Here is a 22,710-nt window from a genome sequence, read left to right as displayed (position 1 = left end):
AATTATAGAGACCTGAAATAACAACAGAAATTGTTAGAGATACTCTGTAGGTCTGGCAGTATCCGTAAGAGAGAAGTAGAGTTCAAGTTTCAATCCAACCTGACTCCTCTTCAGAACTTCATTGTCACTATAGTATCCTCTGAATGACCTGACTTGAAAGGAATTCTGCCAGACACTCTGAAAAATGCATTTATGTGATACATGTGCAATCTGAAGGATTTTGTGACCCATTGCAATGATTAATTGCGACCAGCATCCCAACCGTTCCTTCATGAGCAGACATCATTGCTAAATCTGTCAACATTGCCTACACAGTCAACAGGCGAAAAACATCCAAAAAGCCCAGGCATTGTGGAGATAGAATTGGAATGTGATCCACATGTGAAAATGATTCTGATCTCTGACCACTTAGGATGAGGCCATTCAGCCCCTTGAGCCTGCTCCATCACTCCATTCGATCATGGCTGATCTCATCTCGGCTTCAACTCCACTTTTATACCCACTCTCCATAATCCTTCAAACTATTACTAATTAAAATCTGTCCATCTCCTCCTTAAATTTACTCAATGTCCCAGAGTCCACTTCACTTTGAATTCCATAAATTCAGTTCCCTTTGAGTGAAGTAATTTCTCCTCATCTCTGTTTTAAATCTGCACTCCTTATCCTAAAACTATGACCTGTCATTCGAGATTACCCCACACGGGGCAACTTCTGCTCTTGTCGATCCACTTTAACACCTTATATACCTCAGTTCGAGCTCCTCTCATTCTTCTAAGCAAGCCCAGTGAGTCTGGGCTTGCTTCCTTCTAGTGGATTTGGGATGAGGACTGGGCAGGAGTCACTTAACTCTGCCTATGACAGGCCAAAACAAAACATGGATCACACGTTATCCTCAACAATGTAAGTTTTTTCTTATTCATTCATGGAATATGGGCATCAATGACTAAGCCAGTGTCCATTGTTAGTTGCTCAAAAGGCTGTTATAAATCAACTATATTTCTGTGCATTTGGAGTCAAGGTTAGCGGATTTCCTTCCCAGAGGATATTAGTGAACCAGATGGTCTTTAAAACCAACTGACAATGATTATAAGGTCACCATTAGGCTAGCTTTTCATCTCCTCGTGGGCCTACTCCTGAGCCTGGTCAGGCTGCCCATAAACAGGTCCAGGCAGTGGGCCGTGGAGGGCGTCATTATAGTCGGTTGCCTGCCCCTCTTCCGTGGTTACATCTGTGCCAGGGTGTCCCTGGAGGAGGAGCACGTGGTGTCTACTTTGAGGTTTTCACTTTTTGATCATGCAGCATTGCCGTTTGATGAGGAGGTCACTGCTTGTCAATGGCCACTTGGGTGTTTCCTTTCTTCCTGGTGGGGGAGAATGAATAAAGATTTGTACACCTGTTGTCTTTCAGTGTCTCACACCTGCACACACACAACATGAGTGCTGGGGAAAAATAAGCACCACCACTTATTTAAATATGCGGGGAATAAATAAGAGGAGACGGAGCTTTTCAAATAAAAAGCATTTCAAGATTTCACCACCCATAGTGGTGGGGATTCAAACCCATGCTTCTCGAATATTAGTCTGAGATTCTTGACAGTGGGACCAGTGTTGAAAAATGTGGTGCTGGAAAAACACCGCAGGCCAGGCAGCATCTGAGGAGCAGGAGAATCGACGTTTCAGGCATAAGCCCTTCTTCAGGAATGAGGCTGGTGTGCCAAGCGGGCTGAGATAAAAGGTGGCGGGGGAGGGAATTTCAGGATGTGGCTGAAGAGCTTCAGGGCAGAGGAGATGACCTGGGGGGGTGCAGTGAGAGAGGGACTCACTGAGATCCTTGTAGAGGGAGGCGGAGAGCTTCTTCAAGGTAGGCATCCTTGCAAGAGGATTCGCAGTAGGTTAAGATCAACTAGGACCAGTGGCATTATCATGCTATCACTGTCTTTCTTCCAAATATGTTTCATATGCAATGGATATGAGCACAGAAGTTAGAGCTGAGACTGTAATTCTCCAGTGGTATGACGGGAATTGCAATTGATTGCTTCAGAAAATAATGTTCGAAGAACAAAGTTCTATATTGATGCAAAGTGGATGTGAGGAACGTGGAATCAGCAATGATGCTATTGAATGGTGGAGCAGGTTCGAGGGGCCGAATGGCTGCTCCTGGTCATATGGTCTCTGGTCTTAAAGTGAGAAACCAGTTGTGAAGCTGATTGGCAATATTATTAGAAAATTGGATCAAAGCTAATTGTCAGCATTTGTTGCAGTGGGAGAAAGTGAGGACTGCAGATGCTGGAGATCAGAGTTGAGAGTGTAGTGCTGGAAAGGCACAGCTGGACAGGCAGCGTGTGCCTGGCCTACTGCACTTTTCCAGCACTACACTCTCGACAGCATTTGTTGTCGTGCCCATCCAACACCTTTTTGAACTTTCGAGACTGTGAAAACTTTGTAAGGGATTTGAAAAGTCACATAACCGATGTTGTAATGGAAAATGACAGCCTTTCCCTTTCTTTTTTGTCCCTGATAGGACCTTTGAGCAGCATCTTAGTAAACAAGTATGGATCGCGTCCAGTGATGATGTTTGGAGGTTTGCTCTGCTCGATTGGAATGATAGCTGCTTCATTTTGCAACAGTATCCTTGGACTCTTTATGTGTGTAGGCTGCATTGGAGGTGAGTATTATAAACAGCAGGGTCAGATAGAAGATATACATTAAAATTCGATGGTGTGTTACCATCAATGATTCCCCACTATCACCATCCTTGGGGTTACCATTAACCAGAAACACAACTGGACTCACACAGAAACAAGAGCAGGTCAGAGGCAAGGAATACTGAGTCGAGTAACTCATCTCCTGACTCCCCCAACCCTGTCTCCTATTTACAAAGCACAAGTTAGGAGTGTGACGGAATACTCCCCCCTCACCGGATGAGTGCAGCTTTAACAACATTTAAGAAACTTGACACCAGCCAGGGCAAAGCAGCCTGCTTGATTAGCATCACATCCACAACATCAACTCCCTCCACCACCAATACTCAGTAGCAGCAGTGTGCACCATCTACAAGACGCACTGCAGAAATCCACCAAAGATCCTTAGACAGCACCTTCCCCATGTATGATCATTCCAGCTCCAAGATAAGGACAGCGAATACATGGGAATAGCACCACTTCCAAGTTCCCTTCCAAGTCATTCACCATGCGACTTGGGAATATATCATCATTCCTTCAGTGTCGCTGGGTCAAATTCCTGGAATTTCTTCCCTAAGGGCATTGTGGGTCAACCTACGGCAGGTGGATTGCAGCAGTTCAGTAACGCAGCTCACCCCCACATTCTTAAGAGCAACTAGGGATGGGCAATACATGCTGGGCCAGCTAGCGACACCCATGGATTATTAAAAAGACATTGTATATTCTGATGGTGCGTTAGTTCTCCACAACCTCCTTGCAGTGATCAGTAGTTTGGAACTTGTAATCTTGGCGAGAAATCTTGAGTATGAATTGTGGTTATGGTTATTAATGTGGCAGTCCTCGAGTTGTATCTGGGAAGGAAGGCAAGGAAACTTACTGAAGTATCTTTGTCTACACTGGAAACAAGTTCGTTAATCATCACTAATGATAAATCTGGTGTAGATGTGGATTAAGTGGAACTGCACTTCTAAACAACAGCTAGTGCAGTTGTAGTGAGTTAATGGCTGGAATTTGAAATGAATAGAGGAAGGAAAGAATAATTTAATAATGCAATTAATTTGGTGCACATGGATAACAAATATTGAAACAAAAACAGAATTTGGAGAAACAACATTCTGTGTATCAAATTAATTGCACCATTAAATTATTCTTTCTTTTCTGTATTCCCTTCAAACTCTACCCATTAATTTATAACTCTATATTTTCACTAGCTGTTGTTTGAAGTGCAGTTCCACTTAATACATGCCAACTCCAGATATATTATCAATGATGCTTTGATGAAAGGTCATTGGTCTCAAAATGTTAACTCCATTTCTCTCTCTACAGATGCTGCCAGACCTGCTCTGTTTCTCCAGCAGGTTTTTGTTTCTGATTTCTAACATCTGCAGTTCTTGGTGTTTCTCTTAAGAAGACTGAAATTTATTTCAACATTGCAATTAGTCACATAAGAAGTAGGAGAAAGACCAGCCCAACAGTCTCAGTCTCCTCCACGATTCAGTAAAACTGTTGCTGAACCTCTCCATCAACTATACATCGAGCATAGAATGGTATAGCACAGGAACAAGGTCGAGGGTATGGTGCTGGAAAAGCACGGCAGGTCAGGCAGCATCCGAGGACCAGGAGAATCGAAGTTTCGGGCATAAACCCTTCATCAGGCTTATGCCCGAAATGTCGATTCTCCTGCTCCTCGGATGCTGCCTGACCTGCTGCGCTTTTCCAGCAACACACTCTCGATTCTGATCTCCAGCATCTGCAGTCCTCACTTTCGTCTAGCACAGGAGCAAGCACTTTGAAGGCTCACTGTCTCTGTACCAACTATGACGCCAGTCTAAGCTCATTGTCCATATTCCTCGGGTTTCCTGCCTGTTCATATGTTTGTATAAGTACCTCTTAAATATTACTAATGTATCTGCTTTTACCACCTCCCTTAACAACACATTCCAATTACCTACTACCCTCTGTGTAAAACATTTGCTTCGTTCATCTCCTTTAAACTTTCCCACTCTCACCTTAAACCTATGCCCCTGTTATGGACCAGGCCAGACCCCCTCAAAATATTTTAAGAAGGTAGTTTGGACCGTAACTTTTTTGTATTTTAAAAGCAGATGTAAAGTGGGTGTTCCAGGTATGGTGCAGCTGGTCAAACCACTAGGTATTAAGCAAAACAGAATTTATTTAAACACTGCAGTTGAAATTCACACAAAAGAAAACAGAATTTTGAATAACTTAACAATTGGAAAACTTAACTGACTCAAGACAGCAACTTAACTAATGAACTGTTCCAGTCCAGTAACATCCCATAAACACACACCTTGACAAAAAGGTAAATTCAAACACAGATTCTTACAGGAGGGAATAACTTCCAAAAAGATTTCAGAGAGAAAGTCAATCAGGAATCATCTGCTGAAGCTTGGAACCTTTCTCTGAACTCCAGCATCTTGTGACTGCCACAGCAAAAACAAACTAGAAAAAAACCTGAAATGGGAGAACTGGCTATTCCCCTGCCATTGTTAAACTAGGCCCCTTGGCATCTCTGCCTTCACGACCTCTCTTAAAAAAAACCCAAGGACAAAATAACCATGTTAAAGTGACAGCATCGTCACAGCCTCCTCATATTTGATAGTTCCACCTGGGAAAGTGACTATGATTATCCAGCCTATTCATGCTTCCCAAATTGCATAAACTTCTATCAGTTCACCCCTCAGCCTCTGACACTTGAACAAAAACAATCCAAGTTTGTCCAACCTCTCCTTATAGCTAATACACTCCAATCCAGGCAATATCCTGGTAACCCTGTTGTGCACCTTCTGCGAAGATTCTGCCTCCTTCCTACAGTGAGGCGATCAGAACTGCACACAATATGCCAAATGTAGCCGAACTGATTAGATTTTAGATTAGATTAGATTAGATTCCCCACAGTCTGGAAACAGGCCCTTCGGCCCAACCAGTCCACACCGACCCTCCGAAGAACAACCCATCTAGACCCATTTCCCTTTAAATGATGCACCTAGCACTACGAGCAATTTAGCATGGCCAATTCACCTGACCTGCACATCTTTGGACTGTGGGAGGAAACAGAAACACCCGGAAGAAACCCACGCAGACACGGGGAGAACGTGCAAACTCCACACAGTCAGTCACCCGAGGCTGGAATCAAACCTGGGAGATGTTTTATGATTTGTCAACATTCATACTCAATCCCTTGACCAATAAAGGCACATATGCCATAGGCCTTCTTTACCACCTTATCCACTTGTGTTGCCACCTATAGAGAGCTATGGTCTTGTACTCCAAGATCCCTCTGGATATCAGTGCTTCTAAGGATCCTGCTATTTGCTATGTAATTTCCTCTTGCATTTGACCTCCCAAAATGCATTACTCTCACTTGTCTGGATCAAACTCCATCAGCCATTTCTCCAGCCAACTTTCCAACTGTATTTTCAGCTGTAGCCTTTGACAAATGTCCTCACTGTCCACAGCTCTCCCAATTTTTGTGTCATCTGCAAATTTGTTAATCAAGCTATCTACATTCCATCCAGATCATTTATTTATATATTACAAACAATAGAGGTCCTAGCACTGATCCTTGTGGAACAGCACTGGACACAGATCTCCAGTCTTAAAAACACCCTTCCATAACTACACATTTATGACCAAGTCAATTTTGCATTCACCTTACAAACTCACCATGGATCCCATGTCACTTAATCTTTTGCACCAGTCTACCATGAGGAACCTTGTCCAATGTTTTAGTAAAGTCCATGTAGGCGACATCAACTGCCTTATCTACATCAATCATCTTTGTCACTTCCTCAAAAAGCTCAATCAAGTTTGTGAGACAAGACTTCCCCTCATTACGCAATGCTGACTAACCCTAATAAGTCCATTCTTTCCCAAATGTGATTAAATTCTATCCCTAAGAATCTTCTGCAATAATTTACCTACCACCACTGAGGTATGGCTCTCTGGCCTATAATTTTCTGGATTCTCCCTGTTGCCTTTCTTAAGCAAAGGGACAACCTTGACCATTCTCCAGTCTGCTGGGACCTTACCCTGTGACTAAAGAGGAGACAAAGATCTCAGCCAAGCCCCATCAATCTCCTCCCTTCTCTCTTTCAGTATCCTGAGATAAATCCCATCAGGTCTTGGAGACTTATCCACCTTGATGTTTTTTCAAGGCACTCGACGTTTCCACCTTCTTAATTTTGCCATGCCCTAGAATTTCAACATGCCCCTCCCTAATTTTACCATAGTCCATGTCCTTCTCCTTAGTGAATACCAATGCCAAGAACTTATTAAGGACCTCACCACTTCCTCCAGCTCCACACATAAATTCCTCCTTCGTTCTTACGTGGACCTACCTTTTCTAAAGCTACCCTAATAAATGCATAAAATACCTTTGGATTCTACTTAATTTTACTTGTCAAGTACATCTCACAGCCCCACTTCTCACTCCTAATTCCTTGATTCAATTCTTTCTTTCTTCCTTTGTATTCTTCAAGGATCTTGTCTGAATTCAATTTCCTAAAACTTACATATGATACCCTTTTCTTTTTGACTGAATTTTCAATATCTCTTGTCATCTAAGGTTCCTGAATCTTGCCATCCTTATCTTTCATCCTTACAGGAACGTGCTGGTCCTGAGCTCTGATCAACAGGCCTTTAAAAGACTCCCCTGTGTCAGATGTGGATTTATCCTCAAGCAACCACCCCAATCTAATTTCTCCAGTTCCTGCTTGATACTTCTGTAATTCACCTTCATTGGAGGACCAGTCTTATCCTTTATCTGTAACTTTTTAGATGAGATTTCTTCCAGTATGGAAACAGGCTCTTCGGCCCAACAAGTCCACACCAACCCTCCAAAGAGTAACCCACCCAGACCCATTCCCCCCTGACTAATGCACCTAACACTATGGGCAATTTATCACGACCAATTCACCTGACCTGCACATCTTTGGATTGTGGGAGGAAACCGGAGCACCCTGACAAAACCCACACAGACACGGGGAGAATGTGCAAACTCCACACGCACAGTCACCCGTGGTAGGATTTGAACCCAGGTCCCTAGTGCTGTGAGGCTGCAGTGCTAACCACTGAGCCACCATACCACCCTTTACAACTATCTTTAAAACTTATGATCACTATTCCCAAAATGCTTCCACATTAACATTGATAACCTGGCCAGGCTTATTCCCCATTACAAGATCTAGTACAGTCCCTTCCCTAATTGGATTATCAGTTTTGATGTACTTTTCTGTCCTATCCCCATATCTCTTGATTTTCTTGAAGTCCAGCATTCTGCACCAAGAAACATTACAATGTTTGTTTTTAATCCATAGAAATGTCTTGCTGGAAATGCAACATCACAGTGTTGTTCAAACTGATATCCAACATGGGAGGAAAATTTATATTGGTGTAATGTTTGTGTTAGTATGCTGAGGTTGGAGATGAAAGCACAAATGTTTAGTCTCTCTACCTGTACTTGTGTCTGATCTGTGTGTGATGCTGACATCAAGTGCAGAAAGTCAAACAAAGCATTTCATTCCACAAAACTCTCATATATCTCCTTGTTGCATTTGAGAAATGCCACCCACAGAAATTCTAGGTCCCATTGATATTCCTTCCAAACCTGCGAGATAGCATAATTGTTTCCATTCTAATGAATTATGATGATACACAACAATAATAAAAGCAAAATGTTGTGGATTCTGCAAATCTGGAATGAAACAGAAACTCAGTAGGTCTGGCAGTATCTGTGGAGAGAGAAACAGAGTTAATGTTTCCGGTCTCGTATAACTCTTCTTCTGAACTGTAAGCACTCCTCTTCAGAAATCCTCAGATAGAACATAAAACATAGAACAATACAGCGCAGAACAGGCCCTTCGGCCCTCAGTGTTGTACCGACCTGTGAACTCATCTAAGCTCATCCCCCTACACTATCTCATCATCATCCATGTGCTTATCCAAGGATAAATCTCCCTAATGTGGCTGAGTTAACTACATTGGCAAGCAGGGCATTCCATGCCCTTACCACTCTCTGAGTAAAGATGTGCAGGCCAGTAGATTGGCCATGCTAAATTGCCCATAGTGTTAGGTGCATTAGTCAGAGGGAAATGGGTCTGGATGGGTTACTCTTCAGAGTGTTGGTGTGCACTTGTTTGGCCAAATGACCTGTTTGCACACTGGAGGGAATCTAATCTAATCTAATCTATTGTAAAGCTATGATTATAACGTTGGCTGAAGATATTTAGGACTGGAATGGCTTCATCTGCACCCCCCCACCCCAACACACACATACACACACACACACATACACACAAACGCACATACACACAAACCCACATGCATGCATACACATATACGTTTGTGGGGTTGTTACATTGTACTTTGCTCAAAAACTGCATGAACTCTTGTAAGATTCTGTTAATTCATTTTTTAGATTAGAATCAGTCTAAACATTATGGCACAAGACATCAGCACACAGGGGCTAACACCTTCAATACATTATCTGGGCTGACACCAATTGTTAAAGTTCACTTGAGAATGTAACTTTTAAAAAAAGGTTTGTGATTTACATATGAAAGAAATGAAACTAACATGGTCATTCTAACAGATGAGACACTTAAACAATCAAGGTATTTTTCAATGTATAATTTCAGTTACATCATACTGTAAACTTTTGTTATAAATTCTGTGTCCTACAACAGTGTACTCCACAACCACCTGATGAAGGAGCAGTGCTCTGAAAGCTAGTGCTTCCAATTAAACCTGTTGGACTATAACCCGATGTTGTGTGATTTTTAACTTTGTACACCCCAGTCCAACACCGGCATCTCCGAATACATGTGTACAAAATGCCATTAGTCATTCCAAATTTAGTTACAGAAACAAAATGCATTGTGAAATAAAACATCAGAGATATGTGGAGCAAATGACTGATGTGATGTTTTATGGAGAAAGCACACAGTAATTTCGTAGGGAAGTGATGGCCTAATGGTATTATCGCCGGACTATTGACCCAGATAATGTTCGAGGGACTTGGATTTGAATTCTGCCGTGGCAGATGGTGGAACTTGAATTCAATAAATAAAAAATCTGAATTAAGAGTCGAGTGATGACCATGAATCAATTATTGAAAAAACCCATTTGGTTCACTAGAGAAGGAAACTGCCATCATTACCCAGTCCAGCCCACATGTGATTCCAGACTCACAGCAAAGTGGTTGACTCTTAACTGCCCTCTGGGCACTTAGGGATGGGCAATAAATGCTGGCCTGGCCAGTGACACCCTCGACCCGTGAATGGATAAAGAACAATCCTGATGTCCTGTTCTTTATAACTCTAATACCAGGAGAAAGTGAGGACTGCAGATGCTGGAGACCAGAGTCGAGAGTGTGGTGCTGGAAAAGCACAGCAGGTCAGGCAGCATCTGAGGAGCAGGAGAATCGATGTTTCGGGCACAAGTCCCTCATCAGAAACATTATGCCCAAAACGATGATTCTCCTGCTCCTCGGATGCTGCCTGACCTGCTGTGTTTTCCCAGCGCCTCATTCTCAATTCCTCTGATACCAACCCAATACTATTCGCTTACTCCACATGTATTTTATGCCTCTTAGTTTCATATGTATCTGTTCACAAGATTGATGACCTCCTTGATTTCTTTTCAGGCCTAGGATTGGCATTCAACCTTCAACCAGCTTTAACTATGATTGGAAAGTACTTTTACAAGAAGCGTCCCATTGCCAATGGACTGGCTATGGCTGGTAGCCCAGTGTTCCTGAGCACTTTGGCACCTCTGAATCAGTACTTAATTAACGTCTTTGGTTGGCGAGGCAGTTTCTTCATCCTTGGAGCTATCCTGTTGAACTGCTGTGTGGCAGGATCCTTGATGAGGCCGCTACAACCCATAAAACCAACTGCTGTAAAAGAGGCACAGTTTTCTGCTCTCAAGAAGGAAGAGGGCAAGGATTTGGAGGATGGTCTGTTGCAGAAAAAGAAGAAGAAATCAACTCTCTTTACTATAATTAATAATTATCTAGACCTCACCCTCTTCAAACATCGGGGATTTCTGATCTACTTGTCGGGAAATGTCATCATGTTTTTTGGATTCTTTGCTCCAATAGTTTTTTTGGCTCCTTATGCCAAGCACATTGGCATAGATGAGTATTCGGCAGCATTCCTGCTTTCCATTCTCGCTTTTGTAGATATGTTCGCAAGACCCAGCATGGGCCTACTCGCAAACTCCAGATGGGTGAGGCCGAAGATCCAATATTTCTTCAGCTTTGCTGTTTTCTACAATGGCTTCTGCCACGTCATGTGCTCATTGGCGAATGACTTCACAGGCTTGGTTGTCTACACCATCTTCTTTGGCTTTGCCTTTGGAATGGTGAGCGCTGTTCTCTTCGAAACGCTGATGGACTTAGTCGGTGCCAAGAGATTCTCCAGTGCTGTGGGACTCGTCACCATCGTAGAGTGTTGTCCGGTACTTCTGGGCCCACCACTGGCAGGTAAGATTCATATGCTCAGAGCTCTTCTAGAAATTAGCTACATGCAGTACCATGCTTACAATAACCCCACATCCACTGAGTTTGACCCATGTTTACAGCATGGGAAATATTTATTGTTAATGCAGACATTTTCTGAATTAGAATCATAGAATCCTGACAGGCCATTCGGCCCATTGAGTACACACCATCCCTCCAAAGAGCATCCCATCCAGAACCACCCTATATTTTCCATGGATAATCCACCCAACCTGCACTCTTTGGATTGTGTCATAGAGGCATACAGCACGGAAACAGGCCCTTTGATCCAACCAGTCCATGCCGAACATAATCCCAAACTAAACCAGTCCCACCTGCCTGCTCCTGGCCCATATCCCTCTAAACCTTTCCTATTCCTGTCCTTATCCAAATGTCTTTTAAATGTTGTAATTGTACTCACATCTACCACTGCCTCAGGAAGTTCATACCACGTGCAAACCATCCTCTGTGTAAAAGAATTTGCCTCTCACATTATTTTTAGAATCTCTCTCCTCAAAAATGTGCCCCTTAAACTCAGGATGAAACTGGAGCACCCGAAGGAAACCCATACAGATGTGGGGAGAACGTGCAAACTCCAAAAAGGTCACTCAAGGGTGGAATTCAACGCAGGTTTACAGCACTGTGAGGCAGCAGTACTAACCACTGAGCCACCATGCCAATGAAGGGATTTAGACAGAAACTCAAAACTGAATAAAACAGATAGAGTGAAAGGAACTAAATGTAGAGAAATAGCTCACAGAGGTGATAGAATATAGAACATAGAACAGTACAGGGGGTTCGGCCCTCGATGTTGCGCCGACCTGTGGAACCAATTTGAAGCCCATCTAACCGACACTATCCTATTATCATCCATATGTTTATCCAATGACCATTTAAATGCCATTAATGTTGGCTAGTCTATTACTGTTGCAGGCAGGGCTTTCCATGCCCCTACTACTCTCTGAGTAAAGAAACTACCTCTGACATCTGTCCTGTCTCTATCATCCCTCAATTTAAAGCTATGTCCCCTTGTGCTAGCCATCATCATCCAAGGAAAAAGGCTCTCACTGTCCACCCTATCTAACCCTCTGATTATCTTATATGTCTCAATTAAGTCACCTCTCAATCTGCTTCTCTGAGGAAAACAACCTCAAGTCCGTCAGCCTTTCCTCATACCAGGCAACATCAGAGTAAATCTCCTCTGAACCTTTTCCAAAGCTTCCACGTCCTTCCTATAATGGGGTGACCAGAACTGTATGCAATACTCCAATACTGATAATGATGACATGATGTGTGGGCTGAGAGGACCAAAGGTACAGAGGAAGAAAGATGCAGTATAGGAAGGAATGGATACAGTAATCCTTATTTACTCAGCTAAATCAAAGTGGATATTTCTCCAAGGGTACCTGAGTAACCTCATACCGAGCATCCACACTTCAGCAAATTAGATGGAAAAAAAGATCAGATTCCTTATAGTGTGGAAACAGGCCCTTTGGCCCAACAAGTGCACACCAACCTTCTGAAGGGTAACCTACCAAGACGCATTTCCCTCTGTCTAATGCACCTAACACTATGGGCAATTTAGCATGGCCAAGTCACCTGACCTGCACATCTTTGGACTGAGGGAACCCACGAAGAGATCGTGCAAACTCCACACAGACAGTCACCCAAGGCTGGAATCGAATCTTGGGCTCTGGTGCTGTAAGGCAGCAGTGCTAAGCACTGAGCCACCGTGCCACACCAACAATGTGTTGAAGCGAGCATTTTCAATCACTTGTGGTTGCTCATTCTGCGAGTGAAATAGTTTGTGACACCCGAGTCATTGTTGCTGGCTTATCATTTCCACAAAGTTTACAATTGTAACGATGCAAACCTCTAGCATTGGAACGTGGCAGAATAGTCATGTTTGAATGCACTTAACAATTCTTTCAGCCGTCGATTATAGTTTCCAACTCAAATCTGTACATTACGATATATTGGGGCAGATTATCTGGTATCTGAAACATAGCCTCAACCACCACCTCTCGATGACATTTAGATCAGAAATGATCTGTGTTTGTGAAGTCCAGGAGGTTATCTACAAACTGTATTTGTTTGCTACTTAACATTTTTTAAAATGCTGGCCCACTAGGAACATTATCCAGGACTTCATCTGCATGGTTGGAAATAGAGTGGCATCGGTTTCATAAAATACCATTGTTCAATAAGTATCTGTGCTAATGGGGTAAGAGAAATCTAAATTTGATGTATTATTTATGTAGGATTTTGTGGTCAAAGTAACACATGGTTCTCCTGCATCATTGAATAGAAATGGTTTGTTGGCAGGTTACCCATAAAATTGACCTGTCTCTAATAATTCCTGTGGAACACTTTGGTACTGTATACACTGCTTCTGGTGCTGGACAGAACCAATGTCGCCAAAACTTATTTACAATAGTCTATGTTACTGATGTCAAGGGAGACTGCGAATATCCTTTGTTGTCACTTGTACTTATGTACAAGTTTCATAATGTCGCCTGTTGTGGTGCCATCTCAGGGACAAGAAACTAGGAGCCAAGTTTTAGATACAAAAGAGGAATAACAAGAAGAGTAGTTACATCACTTTGCAGTGTTTAAAGAATAAGTTAAAAACAAGATATAGTCAAAGGATTGACATTACAGTCAGATTTTTAAAAATCCAAATAAATATTGTATTGCAGCAGCTCAACACGGAGGCTTTCCCATGTGGTCTGACTGCCCACATCAGACCCCAGTCCAACAACCATCTTAGCTCCCTTCCCCTCAAAGCCTCCAGTCCAGTCCACCCCGTAACAGCTCTCAGCTGCTCCTCTGCTCGCCACACATCCCATCGCCCGCTGCTCCAGGATTACTTATCACCCCCTCGCCCATGGGTCTGAGACTACATACTCTCTGTCCCCCAACCCACTGCTGTGGGACTACTTACTCCCCAGCCACTCGCGTGTGGCTGCAGGACTACTTACTGCCCCCTTGACCGCTGCATTGGGACTACTTACCTCCGGCCCCCTCGCCCGCAGCTCCAGGACTATTTACCCAGTTGCATAGGACTACTTGCCCACTACTTATTCCCTGCCCCCTCGTTTGTGGCTCCAGGACTACTTACCCCCCTTCCCCTCGCTTGCAGGAATGCGACTACTTACTGTCTCCTCACTCATGACTCCAGGACTACTTACCCACACCCCCTTGCCCGCTGCTCCAGGACTACTTACTGCCTCCCTTGCCCATGGCTCCAGAACTACTTACTCCCCGCACCCTCACCCTCTAATCTGGAACTACTTACTCCCTAACCCTTGCCCATTGTTCTGGAATTACTTACTCCCCACCCCCCCGCCCGCAGCTCCTGGACTACTTACCCACCCGTACTCTCGCCCATGTCTCCGGACTACTTACTCCCCGTCCCCTTGCCTGCAGGTCCAGGACTACTTATCGCCTCCTCACTCGTGGCTCCAAGACTATTTACCCATGCCCCCTCGCACGCTGCTCCAGGACTACATTCCCCCATGCCCCCTTGGGCCCAGCTCCAGGACTACATACTCCCTGCCCCCTCTCCTGCTGCTCCGGGGCTACTTACCATCCGCTCACTCATGGCTCCGGGACTACTTACCCTGCCCCTCACCCACTGCTCTGGGACTACTTACTCCACGCCCCTCGCCCACTGCTCCAGGATTACTTACCCCCTTAATTGTGGCTCCAGAATTACTTAAGCCCCACCCTCTCACCCACAGCTCCGGAACTACTTACTCCTTACCCCCTCATCTGCTGCTCTGGGTCTACTTAACCCCGCCCCCTGACTTGCGTCTCCAGGACCACTTTCCGTCCCCTCGCTCATGTCTCCGGGACTACTTACCCCTGCCCCCTCACCCGTTGCTTTGGGACTAGTTACTCCCCGCTCCCCCCTGCCCGCTGATCTAGGACTATTTACTCCTCACCCCCTCACGCGTGGCTCCAGGACTACTTACTGCCCCCTTGCCCACTGCTCTGGGACTACTTACTCACCGCTGCCCCGGGATAGAGAGACATGTGTGAGAGAGAGAGACTGTGTATGAGAGAGAGAGATAGAGAGAGACAGAAAGTGAGAGCGACCTGGCAGTGGTTTAATCTCTGGGTCACCAAGCCCTTAAAGGAAGGCAATGACTGAGCAGTATTATCGCTGCATTGTTAATCCAGAGACCCAGGTAATGTTTTGGGACCCGTGTTCAAATCCTGCCATCATCGATAGTGGAAGTTGAATTAGAACTCTAATGATGTTTGTGACACCATCACTGATTGTAGGAAAAACCCATCTGGTTCACTAATGTCCTTTAGGGAAGGAAACTGCCATCCTTACCTGGTCTGACCTACATGTGACTCCAGACTGACAGTGATATGATTGATCTCAACTACGCTCTAGGCACTTAGAGATGGACTATAAATGTTTGCCTGGCCAGCGATACCCTCACCCTGTGAATCAACAAAAGGGAGGGGGTGAGGTTGTGAAGGTGAGTCCTTCATAGCAGCAACTGAACCATTGCTCTGAATCACAATCCAGTCAACTGCCCCTAATGCACGTATATAATACATAATGACTGGATCTATTATATCTGATTACATTACATTACATTACAGCATGGAAACAGCCCCTTCGGCCCAACAAGTCCACACCGACCCGCCGAAGCACAACCCACCCATGCCCCTACACTTACCCCTTACCTAACACTACGAGCAATTTAGCATGGCCAACTCACCTGACCTGCACATCTTTGGACTGTGGGAGGAAACCGGAGCACCCGGAGGAAACCCACGCAGACACGGGGAGAACGTGCAAACTCCACACAGTCAGTCGCCTGAGGCAGGAATTGAACCCGGGTCTCAGGCGCTGTGAGGCAGCAGTGCTGACCACTGTGCCACCGTGCCGCCCACCATCTGAGTAACGTGGCAGTCACATGTTAGATTTATGAGTAAGTACACATGACTGTTTAGCTACATAGAATTTAGTAGTTGGAACAGGTTAGCTCCTCCCAGTGACAGTCCTAAACAATTTATTTAATATTTCTTACAGTTCACTCTTGCCTCTGTTGCTGAGGTTCTGGTTGCTAACGTACCCACTTCAGCTGTTGTGACAGTCGCTATGCATTTTACCTGCTCGGTGGAAAATCCAGGAAATCTAAGTGCAGAGAAAATGACTGTTTGCGTAACAAAGCTTAATCATTTGTATTTTATCAGACTAATGTTCTGAGGGTCACCTTCATTTCGACACCATTCCTATTGTGGCAATGTTCCAGATCACAGCAATTCCCTGCACTATCACATTACTCCAGTAAATTCAAATCGATGGAGATCTTGTTTGACTGTCAGTTTTAAATGACAGATGTCACAGCCTAACACTTGCACGCACAAAGTGATGTGTTAGCTTCTCAATGTTCTTTATCACAGAAGGCTGTGAAGATCAAGTCACCGAATATGTTCAAGAAAGTGATCAATAAACTTTTGGATTATAAAGGCATCAAGGGGGACAGGGAGAAATTGGGGATATGGTATCGAGGTAAAGCAATATTGAGTGGTGAAGCAAGCTTGAACAGCCAGATGGCGTACTCCTGCATACAGAATACTGAATAGCCTGGACAGAGTGGATGTTGGGAAGGTGTGTCCATTAGTAGGAGAGACTAAGACCTGAGGGCACAGCCTTAGAGTAAAGGAAGGACTTTTTAGAATGGAGATAAGGAGAAATGTCTTCAGCCAGAGAGTGGGGAATCTATGGAATTCACTGCCACAGAAGGCTGTGGAGGCCAGGTCATTGAGTATATTTAAGACTGAGATAGATAGGTTCTTGAGTATCCAGGAGATCAAGGGTTATGGTGAGAAAGTGGGAGAATGGGGTTGAGAAAGTTATCAGCCATGATTGAATGGTGGAGCAGGCTCAATGGGCTGAATGGCTTAATTTCTGCTCCTTGGTCTTAAGGTCTTATGCTCCTGGTTTCCATGTTTCTACCTGATCGAGTTGAGTATTGTGAATGGAACAGCCCTTTTAATGCACCAAAGAAACTATTCTTTTTTTAAATATCGGATGTTAGCATCTTATAGAAACTTCCAAAACTAAAAAACAGTAGGAGTAGGCCATTCTGCCCTTTGAGTCTGCTCCACCATTCAATACGATCATGTCTGAACATCCAACTCAGTTCCTGTTTTCTCCCCATAGCCTTTGAATCCTAAGAAATCAACCCACCTAGTTTCTGAAAGTATTTGATGTTTTGGCCTGAACTACTTTCTATGGTAGAACATTCCATAGGCTCACCATTCTCTGGATGAAGAAATTTCTCATCTCAGTCATAACTGGCCTTCTCTTTATCCATTAACCATGAGCCCTAGTTCTCAACTCTCTCGCCATCGGGAACAGTCTTTCTGCCTTTCCCAGTTCAGTTCTATTAGAATGTTACAAGTTTCTGTGAGGTCCCCCTCTCATTCTTCTAAACCCCAGTGAATATAGGTCCAGTCTCTCTTCATATCTCAGTACTGCCATCCCAGGAATCAGTCTGGTAAAGCTTTGTTGTCACTTGCTAAAGTTTATAACTTGAATTAAAAACAAACTTGGCAAGTCTGACAGCCTCTGTTGATGGAGAAACAGAGTTAATCTTTTAAGTTCCATGTGACGCTTCAGGACTGAAGGTGGTTGGAAATTTCACTTGGACCCCTATCTTACGGCTTAACATTATTGCCTGACAACAAATATCAAACAATATTTCCTATCTAATTCACTAAATTTCTTTAGGGAAGGAAACTGCTGTCCTTACCTGGTCTGGCCTATATGTGACTCCAGACTCACAGCAATGTGGTTAACTCTTAACTGCCTTTAGGACAATTAGGGATGGGCATTATGGCAAAGTCAATGACACACACATCCCACAAATAACTTTTTTAAAGTCTCCAGAGTTATGCAGTAATAGGACTGATGTTAACCTATCGGAAGGATGTTGTGAAACGTGAAAGGGTTCAGAAAAGATTTACAAGGAATTTTGCCAGGGTTGGAGGATTTGAGCTATAGGGAGAGGTTGAATAGGCTAGAGCAGTTTTCCCGGGAGCGTTGGAGGCTGAGTGGTGACCTTATAGAGATTTATAAAATCATGAGGGACATGGATAGGGTAAAAAGACATGGTATTTTCCCTGAGGTGGGGGAGCCCAGAACTAGAGGGCATAGGTTTAGAGTGAGAGGGGAAAGATATAAAAGAGACTTAGGCGGCAACTTTTTCACTCAGAGGGTGGTACGTGTATGGGATGAGCTACCAGAGGACGTGGTGGAGGTTGGTACAATTACAGCATTTAAAAGGCATTTGGATGGGTACATGAATAGGAAGGGTTTGGAGGGATATGGGCCGGGTGCTGGCAGGTGGGACTAGATTGGGTTGGGATATCTGGTCAGCATGGACGGGTTGGACCAAAGGGTCTGTTACCATGCTGTACATCTCTACGACTCTATGACTCTATGTTCACCAACTTCGTGTCAAACAGAAACTATCCCATATAGAATTTAAGTATCCCTTTACATTAATTTTTGCACAAAAGAAGTGTCAATCTTTTTTTTAAAAAATAGACATTCTTCCTGTGCGTTAACTCCTCATCCTGAGCCAATTAATATTCATACCTTTGCTGTAGAGAGATTAAGCAAGGAGCTTGATTTAGTCATTGGTGGTTCCTCTCAGGACAGCCAACTTAAGTTGTGAGATGGCACAATGGCTCAGTGGTTAGCACTGCTGCCTTACAGCGTTGGTCACCCAGTTTCAATTCCAGCCTTGGGTGACTGTCTGTGTGGCATTTGCACATTCTCCCCGTGTCTGAGTAGGTTTCATTTGGATGTACTGGTTTTGTCCCACAGTCCAAGAATGTGCAGGTTAGGTGGAATGGCCATGCTAAGTTGCCCATGGTGTTTAGTGATGTGTAGGCTAGGTGTATTAGTCAGGAGTAAACGCAGAATAATAGGGTAAGGGGATGGATCTGGGAAGTTTACTCTTCAGAGGGTTGGTTTGGACTTGTTGGGCCGAAGGGTCTGTTTCCACACTGTAGGGATTCTAGTCAATGTGAGTGCTGTTCTTTGAATCACAGAATTGTTGAGGTGCAGAAGGAGACCATCCAGCCCATTGTGTCTGCACTGGCTCTATTACCAATCTCCTACCTTTTCCCCATACCCCTGCAAACCATTTTATCTAAATAACCACTCAACACCCTCTTGAATTGAAACTGCCTCCAACACATTTCCAGACAGTGCAATCCATACCCTAACTACTGTCATTGCATGGAAAGGTTTGTTCTCACATCACCCTTGCTTCATTTGCACTTTATACCTCTCGCTCATTTTTCTTTTAAGAGCAGGACCAGCCTCTCCCAATCAGAAAAGTAGCATGCAGGTACCACAGGGATAAGTTTAGCATTTATCTCTATAGGAATGTATGAAAGCAGGCAAGTGTTGTGTACAAGATGTTAGTGACACTGGACCCGGAGTCCTCATGGAGTTTTGGACCCTTCATGTGAGCAGGCAGTTCAGAAGATGTTCACTGGATTGACTCCAAAGATGGGGGCGTGGGGAGCTTGTCTAATGAAGAGAGATTGAGCAGTTTAAGCCTGTACTCTCTGGAATTTATAAGAATGAGAGGAGATCTAATTGCGATCTATTAGATGCTAAAGGCATTGACAATACAGACGCAGAAAGGATGTGGAACAATCTGGAACAAGAGGTCTGGTTTTAGGATAATGGGTAGCACATTTAATACAGAGATGGGGGGAAATTACTTCTCTCAAAGACTCATAAACCTGTGGAGTTCACCACCTCAGAGTGCAGTCGATGATGGGACATTGAATATATTTAAGGAGACTTTAGTTAGTAACGGGTTGAAGGGTTATGGAGAGCGGGTGGGAAAGTGAAGTTGAGGTCGATATGAGATCAGCCATGATTGTGTTGAATAGCAGAGCAGGCTCGAGGGGCTGAATGGCCTTCTGCTGCTGGTAGATCCTATGAACTGTCCACCCACTCATGATTTGGAAAACCTCTATCAAAACTCATCACTGCCTTCTTCCCTCCAAGGACGACAGTCCCAAATTCTTCAATCTATCCTCAAAATTCCTTCCCTCCACAATGAAAGAACTGCAGTTTCTGCTTGTCCACACTCCACCTGGATCAAGAGGTTTATAAAACAGGGATAAATCTTTTGTGATTCTGCCTTGCAGGTGTCTGAATGTCAGAATTCAAATGTGTTCAGCACCACATAGGGTTATTCCATCTGAAACAAAGATGTTCTAAATTAAGAAAAATTCATTTCAGCAAATCAAATAGTTTTCTGCTGAAAGTGTCAGAAATTTAATTTGCTCTAACCATTTGAAGTTACCAGTGTTGCATCTCAAAATAGTTTATCTAATGAGAGAAAGCTAATTATAACATGGGAACTTTATTTTTGTTACACACTGAATATTGCAGTGCTTTGAAACATAAGCCATACCATGTGCAAACAGAAAACAGTCAACATTTAATATTAATGTGCTGGACATGCTTGTTGACAGTGCAATTTGAGCAATGTTGAACTTTCTGTTTGTTACACTGGGCATGTAGACTATGTATGTAGAAATTAGGACCTACATTCAGACTGCTCCTGTCCTGGTGTCAGGACAACAAAAGTGCTTTCCAGTCTATGAAGTACTTCTGAAATGCAGTCACCATAGATATGGGAATGTAAGATATGGGAGCAGGAGTAGGCCATTGGGCCCCTCTACTTGCTCTGCCATCCCATAAGATCATGGCTGATCTATTTCATGGACTCAGCTCCACCAACCCGCTCACTCACCATAACCCTTAATTCCTTTCCTGTTCAAAAATCTATCTATTTCAGCCTTAAAATCATTCAACATTCATGAGGTAGCCCCAGCTGCTTCACTGGACAGAGAATTCCACAGATTCACAACCCTTTGGGTGAAGAAGTTCTTCCTCAACTCAGTCCGAAGTCTGTTTCTCTTTATTTTGAGGCCCTGCCCCCTAGTTTGACTTTCACCTGCCAGTGGAAACAGCCTCCCTGCTTCTATCTTATCTATTCCCTTCCTAATTTGATATGTTTCTGTAAGAGCCCCCCTCATTCTTTTACATTCCAAGAGAATAGTCCCAATCTACTCAGTCTCTCCTCATTAGCCAATCCTCTCAATCAATCTAATGAATCTCCTCTGCAGCCCCTCCAGTACCAGTGCATCCTTTCTCAAGTAAGGAGACCAAAATTATACACAGTAGTGCAGGTATGGCTTCACCAGCACCTTATACAGCTGCAGTATAACCTCCCTATTTCTAAACTCCATCCCTCGACCACTGAAGGAAATTTCCCTTCTTAATTACTATTTTGTGATTCATGCTTAAGGTCACCAAGGTCCCTCTGCACAGTAGCATGCTGAAATTTTTCACTACTTAAATAATCGTCCATTTTGCTGTTATTCCTACCAAAATGGATGACCTCACATTTACCAACATTGTGCACCATCTACCAGATCTTTGCCCATTCACTTAACCTATCTATATCCCTCTGCATTCCTGATGAAGAGCTTATGCTCGAAACATCAACTCTCCTGCACCTCGCATGCTGCCTGACTGGCTGTGCTTTCCAGCCCCACACTGTTTGACTCTGATCTCCAGCATCCGAGGCATCAGTGGTTAGCACTTCTGCCTCATAGCATCAGGGACCCGGGTTCAATTCAATTCCTGCCTGGGACAACTGTCTGTGTGAAGATGGTACATTGTCTGCATGGGTTTTCTCCGGCTGCTCTGGTTTCCTCCCACAATCCAAGGGTGTGCAGCCAGGTGTATTGACCGTGCTAAATTGCCCACAGTGTTAGGTGCATTAGTCAGGGGTAAGTATAGGGTAGGGAAATGGGTCTGGGTGGGTTACTCTTCGAAGGGGTGGTGTGTGTACTTGTTGAACTGAAGGGCCTGTTTCTATACCGTAAGGCCTCTAATCTGCAGTCCTCACTTTCTCCTATATCCCTCTGCAGACTGTCAGTGTCTTCTGCACACTTTGCTCGACCACTCATCTTATTGTCATTTGGGAACTTTGACACACTATACGTGGTCCCCAATTCCAAATCATCAATTTTAATTATAAACAATTGGGGTCTCAATACTGATCCCTGAGGATATGCAGGAGGTGCAACAGGCAATTGGCTTACAGCATGGTCTCCTAAACAGTATTAGAGTCATAGAGATGTACAGCATGGAAACAGACCCTTCGGTTCATGCTGACCAGATATCCTAACCCAATCTAGTCCCACCTGCCAGCACCCGGCCCATATCCCTCCAAACCCTTCCCATTCATATACCCATCCAAATGCCTCTTAAATGTTGCAATTGTACCAGCCTCCACCACTTCCTGTGGCAGATCATTCCATACATGTACCACCCTCTGTGTGAAAAGGTTGCCCTGTAGGTCTCTTTTATATCTTTCCCCTCTCACCTTAAACCTATGCCCTCTAGTTCTGGACTCCCCAACCCCAGGGA

At 44.0% G+C, this 22,710-nt stretch overlaps 1 protein-coding gene across 2 annotated transcripts in view; it reads left to right on the top strand.

The window, feature by feature from the left end:
* Positions 1–22,710, top strand: part of LOC122559860 (monocarboxylate transporter 2-like) — a 189,498-nt gene that overhangs the window by 139,192 nt on the left and 27,596 nt on the right. For both annotated transcript variants that reach the window (XM_043709985.1, XM_043709984.1), the window contains exons 3-4: positions 2,521–2,664; positions 10,347–11,186. In XM_043709985.1, coding sequence (XP_043565920.1) covers positions 2,521–2,664; positions 10,347–11,186 — 984 coding nt within the window. The remainder of the gene's footprint in view (positions 1–2,520; positions 2,665–10,346; positions 11,187–22,710) is intronic.

Source organism: Chiloscyllium plagiosum, chromosome 19, assembly GCF_004010195.1.
Source record: "Chiloscyllium plagiosum isolate BGI_BamShark_2017 chromosome 19, ASM401019v2, whole genome shotgun sequence".
In the NCBI taxonomy this organism is placed as follows: domain Eukaryota; kingdom Metazoa; phylum Chordata; class Chondrichthyes; order Orectolobiformes; family Hemiscylliidae; genus Chiloscyllium; species Chiloscyllium plagiosum.
Note: the sequence above shows the minus strand (reverse complement) of the source record. Positions and strands in the feature narration are given on the sequence as shown.